General features: G+C 30.8%; 1 protein-coding gene across 2 annotated transcripts in view; it reads left to right on the forward strand.

Moving 5' to 3' along the window:
- Window positions 1-7,433: 7,433 nt before the first annotated feature.
- The window catches only part of LOC108904423 (homeotic protein Sex combs reduced), a 103,639-nt gene continuing 98,720 nt past the window's right edge, over window positions 7,434-12,352 (forward strand). For both annotated transcript variants that reach the window (XM_018706974.1, XM_018706975.1), the window contains exon 1: window positions 7,434-8,470. In XM_018706974.1, coding sequence (XP_018562490.1) covers window positions 7,765-8,470 — 706 coding nt within the window. In that variant the 5' untranslated portion in view covers window positions 7,434-7,764. The remainder of the gene's footprint in view (window positions 8,471-12,352) is intronic.

A 12,352-nucleotide genomic window follows, 5' to 3' on the forward strand; every position in this document is an offset into this window, starting at 1 on the left:
GCGCTCAACCTAATGCTACACAGCTGATGCACACCACGTGTGCACGCGGCAGACTTGCCCTACGGAAAAAATGTAAACAACTATTAGTGTGAAACATTTAGTAAATTTCAAGACAATTTTTTCCAGCTTTAAATAAATAAAATAAAATGTATCCATTTTATAGTACGAAGTTGTGCTTAAATTTTATCTCGAATTTTAGTAATTATGAATCTCTTAAAATAGGAACTTAATTTTTAATCAAATTATGTATTTGAAAAGTATGTAACTAATTAAAGTACCCAAAGATTCACGTCGTCCAAATAATCATACGTATTAAAAATAATTTAGGTACTTACCAAAAAGCAAAATTCAGTAATTTTTAAACAATCAAAATAAACATAAGCTCAAAACGTCCACCACCGATGCACGCACGATACCTTCGAATTCAATTTTCTCGCACTCGCTGCAAAATACCTCAAGAAAAGGAAACAGTGGTACGCAAAAAATACTCCGATATGGTCGAATCCAGATACCAACTGAATTGCGTATTGGTGGTTGCTGGTCACCTTAATTATTTTTTAGAATTAAGAAAGAAGTTTAAAAAAGTGATAAACATTTTATTTTAAGGTATTCTATGGATGCAGTTATGTCAATATTCCTTAATTAATCGAACTTTTGTCCATCAAGTTGCAGATTTTGATAATTTTTTCTCGGCAATGGTTGAGTTTAGGATCCATGTCATATATGGTTTTTTTGTTTATTTAAATAACACCCTGTATACAACCTTTGTCAAGATGTCAGAATCGACAATCCTTATTCTTTCTTTTGCAAGTTTTGTTCGAAGTTTTTTCGTCATGAAAGTTCTCTATGCGTTTATAGAAATTATTCCCTAAAAGTAGTACCTATGCCCCATAACACTGAGAAAAAAATGAGTTTGGTATCCCCATTTCAGAACTTGGAATTAAATATTTATTTATTTAAGTGAAAAAAATTTAGTAAATAAGTAATGTATTACTTAAATGAAACAAATTGAGTTTATTAGTTCAATATTACGATCTGGTTGAACAGGTACTTTTTACATACATTATATTTTCATTTTATATAAATGTATTTTTGATTCAATTTATCGCTTTTGTATGTGTAGCATCTTTAAGGAATATAAACCTATTTATAGTAAAAAAAAAATTAGTAAAATTACTTTCCTTCCTTAAAAAGTTACGAACTGTATAAATAGGCATACCTATACACAGGGGTTGCTAAGAACACTTGAAATAGTTTTTTATGGTACAGATGTTGGATAAACGTTTTTACGTAACGTCACTTTATTTATTGTAAAAAGGTACANCCTCACTAGAAATATCAAGTTTTGAAATGTACTTTGGAAGGCACCTTGTATATACAGGGTGTAAGAAGTTTGACTGCCATTACTTCAGCATGAAATAGAGTAATCATAAATGAACAAGAAAGTTATATATTACAGGGACGTAAGATTAACAATTTTCCAAATACAGCGGGTATTAATATTGGGGAGTTTCATCACAACGTAACAGCGCTCAACCTAATGCTACACAGCTGATGCACACCACGTGTGTACGCGGCAGACTTGCCCTACGGAAAAAATGTAAACAACTATTAGTGTGAAACATTTAGTAAATTTCAAGACAATTGTTTTCCAGTTTTTAAATAAATAAAATAAAATGTATCCATTTTATAGTACGAAGATAGTGTTGTGCTTAAATTTTAGCTCGAATTTTAGTAATTATGAATCTCTTAAAACAGGAACTTAATTTTTAATCAAGTTATGTATTTCAAAAATATATAATTAAAGTACCCAAAGACTCACGTCGTACAAATAATCATATGTATTAAAGATAATTTAGGTACTTACCAAAAAGCAAACTTCAGTAATTTTTAAACAATCAAAACAAATATATGCTCAAAACGTCCACCACCGATGCACGCACGATACCTTCGAATTCAATTTTCGCGCACTCGCTGGAAAATACTTCAAGAAAAGGAAACAGTGGTACGCAAAAAATACTCCGACATGGTCGAATCCAGATACCAACTGAATTGCGTATTGGTGGTTGCTGGTCACCTTAATTATTTTTTAGAATTAAGCATAAAGAAGTTTAAAAAAGTGATAAACATATTATTTTAAGGTATTCTATGGATGCAGTTATGTCAATATTCCTTAATTAATCGAACTTTTGTCCATGAAGTTGCAGATTTTGATAATTTTTTCTCGGAAATGGTTGAGTTTAGGATCCATGTCATATATGTTTTTTTGTTTATTTAAATGTATTCTATCTGTTAAAATTAAGGCAGTCAAACTTCTAACACCCTGTATACAACCTTTGTCTAGATGTCAGAATCGACAATCCTTATTCTTTCTTTTGCAAGTTTTGTTCGAAGTTTTTTCGTCATGAAAGTTCTCTATGCGTTTATAGAAATTATTCCCTAAAAGTAGTACCTATACTCCATAACACTGAGAAAAAAATGAGTTTGGTATCCCCATTTCAGAACTTGGAATTAAATATTTATTTATTTAAGTGAAAAAAATTTAGTAAATAAGTAATGTATTACTTAAATGAAACAAATTGAGTTTATTAGTTCAATATTACGATCTGGTTGAACAGGTACTTTTTACATACATTATATTTTCATTTTATATAAATGTATTTTTGATTCAATTTATCGCTTTTGTATGTGTAGCATATTTAAGGAATATAAACCTATTTATAGTAAAAAATAAAAAATTAGTAAAATTATTTTCCTTCCTTAAAAAGTTACGAACTGTATAAATAGGCATACCTATACACAGGGGTTGCTAAGAACACTTGAAATAGTTTTTTTATTGTAGAGATGTTGGATAAACGTTTTGACGTAACGTCACTTTATTGTAAAAAGGTAGTTATTTTATCGCAGCGGACAATTTTTAGATATAAAAATTGCATATCTGCTGAATTTTAAAGCTATATTTTATATTTTACGATTTAGAATAATTTACTCAAAGTCAATGTCTAATGAGTGCACTGAGTACCGGTTAAGACTTGGTTAATTAGATGTTTAGACTGCGAATAATTGCACAAAGTTACTCACAGCCTAATCATTAATACTCACTCAAAATACTGACCGGAAGGTTTTCATCTCGTTAGATATTGGCATTTAAATAAATATATTTAGGTTAGACTAAATCGTAAAAAATACTTAATGTTCAGTAAAATGATGAAGTTTAATTAGATTAGAATACCGCAGCTCACCGTAACTGATAACTGAAGCAAAAAAATTAAATACATTTTTCTCTGCAACAATGCATTTTGCGGCACGCAAAACAAGTATAAGTTTCTTAAATAAAGCACTACTTCATAATCAGTTTTCTCTACATCGCTACCAATAAAAATTATGCGACCTATAAGTTTTATGTACTGTGTAAGTTGGATTTATCTTCATTTATCCCAAGAAACTTCTTATCGCAAATTTTATTCAAATTATTGAAAAGTGGATTATATTTGAAACACAACTTTTCTAGGAAGTAAAATTGTATTAAGACAATTTTTTAAGTCCATTAATTTTCATCCAAGGAAGCTGTGTAGACATAGGGAAACGTTGAAGATAATAAGTTTCTGCAAATATCCATTTTATTAATGAGGTTTTATCTGAATTTCAATCAGCTTGCATTGATCACGTCAAATTTTGATTTTTTTAGCATAGGTAGATTTGTTAAAGCAAGGTTCTATACAAAATCTTGTATTCAACTCTAAATAAAAATACTGTTCAATTTGGAATACCTAATTAAAACATTCTCATGCCATGGTTTTAGTGCACATCTCTTTTATCGAATATTTAATTATGTTTAAATAAATTTTTACATTTAGCAATTATAGTCAAAGGTTTCTGACAGTCTTTTGATAGTCTTATGGACTCATACTGAAAAACATACATTTATTTCGTGCTGTTAAAAAGAAATTGTAATTAATAGCAGTCGCATTTTGAAATCAAAATTAAATTAGTGAACATGACTGTTACACATTTTTTTACTATGTATTAAACATTTAAAACACATCACTTTCATAATGTGCATCAGAAAATGAACCTTTCCCTGACTTTTCAGTTATGGAATCTAATGATAAATAACGAGAGAATACTTTACGTCAATATAAATAAAAAATAACAGCAAGGTATGGTACACTAAGAAAAATACAGCTTTGATACATTTATATTAATGGTTATTATCTGATTAGTTTTATTGTAGTTACATAGAGCCCTAAGATTTTCATATTTTAAACATACATCGGTTCAAAATAGATACATACCAATTTAGTTAAAAGAACACTGATCTATACACGAACTTATTATAGCTGAAATAACTGGTACCTACTCGTTTTAGAGAACACTAAAAACAGTAGCATATGCAATATTTTTTATAAAAAAATACTTTCTCTTGTCATTTGTTAGCTATAAAAATATCAAAAATGTCAAACATAAATAAAACGTGTGTTATCTTAACCCAAAATACACTTCTTTGAGACCAACATTTCTGCACTAACTTTGTTCAAATCGAATTATTGATGGCAAAATTTACTTGGTATCTACCTACTGTAGTTAGTCCATAATCGGCAACATTGCACATAGTTGTTGAATTGTATATCACAGTAATAAAATTATAAAGGAATTTCGGTTTGGTTCTTTTGAAAATCGACGTACAATGCTATCCACATGTTCTTACGGAAAATTACTGACAAGGGATGGAGGGGGTGGTCGCCGATCAACTTCCAATTGCAGTTTCACGACAGTGCCGAACAAGTTACGTTGTGATATTTAGTAACAACTTCTTGCATATTCTCAGTGAATGTGACAGCCCAACGATGAAGGAGAAGATGTAATAATATTAATATTTATTAAATGTAAATGTTTGCAATTGGACATTTTAAAAGTGGATTGCATTTCTTAAGATGCAACCATTTCATTTTGGTTTTGAATACCGTCCTAGAGTCAAGAATAAACAAATGGGGATTAGTTTAAACATTTTTTATACAGGTAAGTCTGTGTAGCTTACTGGAAATGTTCACTAACATTTATTTAAAGTATATATACTTAAAAAAAAATGTTATCCTCTTTATATATCAGCAAATGTCATTTTATATACAGCTATTAATGTGTCAATAAAATATCAAACAATATAACATGTTCAGTTCACAGTTGAATTAATTAAAAATAAATTTATACTTGAATAAATCATCTAATACTGTTAAAATATTGAGTCATTTCGTAGGCAGCAAAATCCGTTAGTAAAATCTAGAAACCACTTCGATTTGAAAAGCATAAATTATTTGTGCTTTTGTGGTATGTCATTCCTTTAGCACACAAGAAGGAATAGTTGTTAGTCATAAAAAAATATAAGTATATTCAAATTGATGTAGGTATATGTGGCAACATATAAAGAGTGTTATTTAGTTATGTATTCTCTTAGCAATTGTTCATACAAAATTTTGATAAACATCAAGATATCTATATCCCAGTAGTAGAAAGTAAAAAGTACTCAAGTAAAACTTTCAACTCTGTTGTACTGATGAATATCTATGAAGGTATTTTCTTTCAATTCAAGGCAATTGGTTTACCTACTACCTCTTTTTATATATCTAATAGGTATATTCTTTATAGTTCACAACAATTTTTAGTTTTCTTTTATTAAAAAATTATCCTTTCAGTAAATTTTAAAAATTCAGAAAATTGGTTAGTATTGTTATCTACCTACTGAAAGTATGATTTACAAACATTTTAGTTATATTTACAGCCAGTGTAGACTCTGCCTGAGTGTCCAATACCGATTTTTATATGATAAGGTACCTACATCCAACCAATTAAGTATAAATTTGTTTTCGAAGTGACAGAAAAGTGACAGAAAGAATAGAAGAATAGACAGAAGGTATTTCTTTTTCTTGAAGATAAGTAATAAGAAAAATACAATAGGAAAAGACATTTTCAGTTTTTGCACCTACTGAAAGTATTCAAAATTTTTCTTGTGATTGATGTTTTAGACATCCAAAATCAGTATTTCAAAATTTAAATACTATTGCAACGACAAGTAGGGGCCATTAAAAAAGATATAAAACTTAACCATCCCATGAACTGTTGATTGATAGTTTGAATTATTTTTTGTGGATACTATACATATTAAATATTATTATTACTTACATATTATTATTATATACATACATATTTATGAATACACCTAGGAATATTGCAATATTGACAATACCTAATTATTATTACAGTGTGGTCATTTCAATCGTTTCAAGCACTGATGCGAGAACAAGTTGAGAATGTTAGAAAGAGAGAGGGTGGAAGGAGAAAATTTCCTAATTGAAATTGTTAAATAATAATGTAGATAGGTTTATGTAATGTGAGTATATGTAAGTATTCATATCATAGGTACTAAAAGAAAAAACAGAAACTTAGTTCACAAAATTCTGAATTCTTTTACTAATGAAAATAATTATAACTGCCTAAAGGTGTAAATCAGTATATTGTGTACACCGAAAGCAGAGAGAAAAAATACACAATTTTGTGAGGTACGTATTTTTCTTCTTTTTGTATTATATTGTGTTAAATGATGTAAAAAAAAGTTAAATCAGTTTGGAATTATTGAAATCCTAACCAATGTTTATCTCAATTTTAATGTTCATAATACATTACCACAAAAAAAGTTAAGGTTCACACTTACTCACCTATTTACTGAACTTAATAAATTCCTACTATTCACAATTTATGTTCTGATTATAAAGATATCTAGCAGAAAAATTACAATTGTGAGAACAGGCCGCCAAAATACATTTTGCACCTGCAAACACCGCGTAATTAGTATCTATTTAAATTAGTTCAACGTAAGTTAATAATCATTTTTTTTAATTATTGATGCTGTAATAATTATGATTTCATTGTGTCCGCGTAGTGTTAAAAATGAAAAAAATATACATAAGAGATACAATACAAAACAGATGATAAGAGAAATCCACTGAATCTGGAGTTTCTTAACACTTTCACAAATAGAACAACTCTATTAGCAATCTTTATCTACCAGAGATTACGTTTAGGGTGATTCATTAGTCCAGCTACTGGAATATAGTAGACATATACCGCTCAGCTGAGCATCAAATCTTAAACAATTCACAAATTATCAATTTAAAATTGTGAGTCCCGCCTCTTGCCCCTCCGAAACTCCTCCCCGAGCCTGCGCCGGCAATATCCTAACACGCCGTGTGGACTTCACCGTGCACGCTGACACCAACTTATCCCCTCTAACCGTCCTATCTCACTCTTTACCACAATCGTGAAAGTCCTATCTCGTTCCACTAGGTCTCCTCCGCCCCGCATATTCAACTGTTTGTCAGAATCGCATCCTCGTATACTAAATCCAATCAACGTGTGGTATTGCCCAGTCGTGGCGCCGCTAAGCAAACGTCTCGACGCGAATGTCTATCACTATCACATAAGTCCCCACGTGATACGGTCGACCGCAGTTTAACTCGTTCCCTGAACATACTCGCGATGTTGTTCTTTTTCAATGGTACCTGAAACAAGATCATAAAAATCTCTCGACAGTTTTATAGCCCTTAGACACGTGCCAGGGCTTAGTGTTGTGTTTATTGGTCTATTAGTGCCAGCTATTTTCAAGAAATTTATGACTTCTTGAACTCGATCCTGTGACAGAATAGTGGACTTGTGTTTGTGTTCGATATGTAAGAACGTTGTAACTGCATAAAAACAATACGTTAATCCGCAATGAGTTCGTATCAATTTGTTAACTCCTTAGCCCAGTGCTACGGTCAACAAGCTAGACCTGGAGCAGAACAGGCTCATCAAAGTGCCAGTCCTGGCGGTGACTATTATAACCCAAACGCAGCTGCGGCTTCGAATTATCCTCCTGCATGCTACTCACCGCCCCAGGTTGGTCCCCAGTATCCGCCACATCCTTACGCTGCTCCAGCACCAGGGCACAACATGCAACCTATGGGAGATTACACTCAACTTCAGCCGCAAAGACTTGCCACTGGGAGTAACTCCCACATGCACCACGCGAGCCCTGGGGGACAAAGTCCTGGAATATTAAACCCGTCAGCAAGTTGTAAGTACGCTGATTCTACATCTTCAACAGGCGTTGCTTCTCCGCAAGATTTAAGTACCAACGGTCCGCCAACGCGATCGACTCCTCCTTTGGCTAATACTCAAACTAGCAATAACAGCAACGCAACAATTACTTCGAAAAGTTCCGGGTTAACCTCTCCTCTATCCGTCAGCACGTCGCCTCCAGGCAAACAGGCAACAGGATCCTCCACTGCTTCGCAAAATTTATCATCTCCAGCCTCAAGTACAAGTTCTACTTCTAGCAACGAAAAATCTGGTTCTAACAATAATAATTCCAAGAGTGGAACGGCTTCGAACCCACCACAAATTTATCCATGGATGAAAAGAGTTCACCTAGGACAAAGTAAGTACATAGTAATTATAATTATGTTATATCTTCATATTTAAATATCCACTAAATTATAATAATACGATTTTTATATTATCGCACTATTAATGCGAAAGAAAATAAAATTAAGGAAAGATAAATAGCTTTATAAAAGACGGTACAAAATTAAACGGTGGGAGATATTGTTAAAAAATCATTAATCATAGTAATGGAAGAAACATATTTTATTCTTATACTTTCCGGCCGCTACCAGACGCTACATTGTTTGACACCTTGTCTTAAATACGGGTAACAAATTTGTAGTGCTCTTCCGTTCAACAATACCATACAATATTTACACCTGTTTTCAATTTTTAACTATTTTGCGCCAGCTGTTACATATGGATATGAATATGGTAATAAAATGTATCTGCTAACATTCCCGCAAGTACGCCGGAGGATTTTTTGTCACATAAATTATTTGGCGCTTGTTTTGAATGTTGTGATAATTCGACAATTATTATAATGTAGTGGCAAGTCAACTAATACCACGTAAATCAAAAGGATGTGTCATTAGGGTATAGGGCTGCCTCAGTTGGTAGTAGGCAATAAATCAAGCGGTTTGCTTGAGAGATCGACCTTTAGGTCTGAGATCAAAAGCGTCCACTTCCCTCGTACATTTTCACTTTAAATATTGATAATGCTGCGTGGAATAAAACATAATATGCCTTTATTCCTCTGGGGAGTTCTGTGAATTTATGAATAAGATAATTATTTAAGATTAATAGTTGTAATATTTAATAATTAATGTCCATACAAAAAACTCATTTCTTATATGATAAAACAAATGGTATTTTTACCCAAAAAATCTCATGGGTAGTTTTTATTCTAAAAATTAGGCATTAATAACTTTGAATCATATTTGAATGTACTGAGTGATTAGCTTTTATTTCAACCTTAAACCATGTAGGTTTAATATTTTACGCTATAAAAATATTTTGGTATCATAAAATGTCATTAAATACTTTATTCTTACCCAAGGAGAATCACCACCAATGCATTCTTAAACCTGTTTTCATTTTAAAACAGTTCTTAGCTTGTACGAAAAAAAATTAAAGGTTCCACTATGAACGTTAGGAATCAGATGAAGCTAAGTTTTAAATCACGGCAAACCCATTTTCGAAGTATTGATCTTCCGATATGTCATTCAAAGTTCCATTTACTTTTATCTTGAAACAAAAAGAGAAAAACCACGCAGACACAAAGTTCCTTCGTTACTTGTACTATAATGCAAATAATAAATTATTACAATAATATATTTTCAACGTGCACATGCAGTTTATTATCCTTTGTTTTTTACCGAAGGATCCGTTTACTATCTTCAAAAAAGCCCAATGAAGTTGTATAAGTAATTATTATGTTGCCGCAACAAGGGGCAATACTTTTGTTCGTTTGCTTTTGTTTTATCTCGTATAGATGGTTCGATGTAAGGTATAGTGTCAAGATTTGCAGGGGCGTAGAACATTTTTTATTCTCAAGACTAATGCCTCGGGAAGCAACACTCTATTATTATCTCATTCGCTTACCATCATCTTTAATTGTCTGTATATTTTTTACATCTAAATTGAGGACGGTGCTGCGTTACCTCATTTTATTTCTGAAATATGTATCTTAATCATATCACATTTTTCATTTATTGATTATAATAGTATCGGCATTTAAACCCATATAATTATTTAAAAAACTAAAACATTTTTTTAAATATGTATCTTATTAGCTCTTGTACTTTTACTTTATTTTAAATGTAAGTATTTTATAATTTATTTTAACTTTATGAAAAACTACATAAACTTTAAATATGTTAAGCCAATTCAACTAAATCCAAAAAAAGCTTTTTAGCTGTTTCTAGCCATATTTATCTACTAATGGCACCTAATCTTCTTCATAAAAGTGATTTGATCTTTTTTTTAATACAATGATTATGGTTTATTACTTCAATGGTTCTATGCTAATAGATAGGTAGGTACAATTTATTTAGTTTACAAATACTAGTTTCAATAATAAAAACTGATTTTATAAAATGAATTCACATGTCGATGTCATTACCATTTTATTAATAATTTGGTAATAAAAAAAATTTAATTACCTACAACAGAAAGGCAAATAATTAAAAATAACTAAGATAAATGAAATTATTATAGCCTCTTGTACTGACGAAGACTTATGAATAAAACTGTTACTTCTTGGGCGACGGCTCTGTAGCCTGTGCATGTAAAATAATATCAAAAATCCGACCGTGAAAGGAACAATCTTAGGCAAAATATATGTAATAATACATACATTCTGCACTAATTTTGGTAAATAAACCTTGCATATTTCTTATTATACAATTAGATATGCATTGAGAAACTCTACAGAAACTTTTAAGCCTTTAAGAGCGGATAGTCTAAAAACACAATGACTTAGCAAATGTCATGGTTATAAATCGCCTATGTGAAAAAAAGTATTAAAATAATAAAATATGATACTCATAATATACGTACACATTCAGTATTCTATGAGTTATCTGTAGTTAAGCATGACATAAATTAAAATAGTGAAATAATTTGATTCATTGAGGAATATATTGTCACTCTTTATATAAAAACGATCACAAGCAAAAGAGATCAGAAACTATTCACAACAAAATATTAAGTTATAGAGTCATACGTATATCTATTAATTTCTCAACATGTTTCGTAAAAGAAAAATCATTTACACATATTAAACACAACGATTTTAAGACACCTACATACTTTTAAAATTATTTGCCTGTAGTAGAATCTGCAAAATAAATAATAAGAAATATGTTGCATCAAAACATGATGATATTATAAATGAAATGTAAGAAGATATTTGCGAAATTATCTAGATATTTTTTGTCAACAAAAATTATCTGACCATATGCAGGATAAATAAAATGGAAAATAGAATTTTATTCGTGCTTCCGTTTTGTTCTTAAGAGATACACTTATTATTTTACTTGATCAAAAACCATCCTCGGTGCCATCAAATTGTGACAAAAACACAACTATAAAATTTGTCAAAAATGGATGCAGATTTTAGCTCAACGGTTATTGTTGGAGCTGTTATGGTCATTGTAGAATTGTTTTTACAACATAAAATGTATACTTACCATTATTTAGTACCTTTTAGGTCTACAGTCGCAATTAATGTCATAGAAAAATCAGTATTACCCGTCTTATGGTTATGAAGCTTATAGGTTTGTGCAACAAACATAGTAGACGTAGCACTGCACTAAACCTTTTAGAGCACCATAATTTTTTTCGCACCTGCAACTGTTGCAGACATCTTTTTTTATTGTTACAATAACATAATCTGTATGTAGGTATACCTACTTCGTTAAATATAGAAATTTATTTAGTTTTCTTTTCAAAAGTCTATGTATTAATATCCAGTTTCCTATGCGGTTGCTGTAAGTATATAGCAAAGTCATTACTTTTGTTAATGCAAGTTACTGCCGAATATCTACTCATAATTTTATGCACAAATGACACTTTTATATTTAGTGTCGATTTCTAAAACCTGTAGCTTAATTTTAATTAATAAATCAAGGCTGCGCGGATATTTCTATTCATCATTAGCATTATCTCCATGGGATACTAGATGAAGAACCTTTCAAATAAGATTTCTAAATTAATCTCGCTGTGTTTTTCCTGTTTTGTCGTACATTATAAGTAAAATATTCATTATAAGGAATCTGGTCCAGTCCGTATCATAATGTATGCAGAATTTCTAATGGTTTTAATGTGTTTAATTGCTTTTAGCGGTAAATCAAAGAATATTCATATAACTGCTAAATATCGCTTTGTATCCGGGATGAAATTATATTGGACCAAATTAACACCATTCACTTAG

The sequence above is a fragment of the Anoplophora glabripennis genome, unplaced genomic scaffold (genome assembly GCF_000390285.2).
Source record: "Anoplophora glabripennis isolate ALB-LARVAE unplaced genomic scaffold, Agla_2.0 scaffold65, whole genome shotgun sequence".
Classification (NCBI taxonomy): domain Eukaryota; kingdom Metazoa; phylum Arthropoda; class Insecta; order Coleoptera; family Cerambycidae; genus Anoplophora; species Anoplophora glabripennis.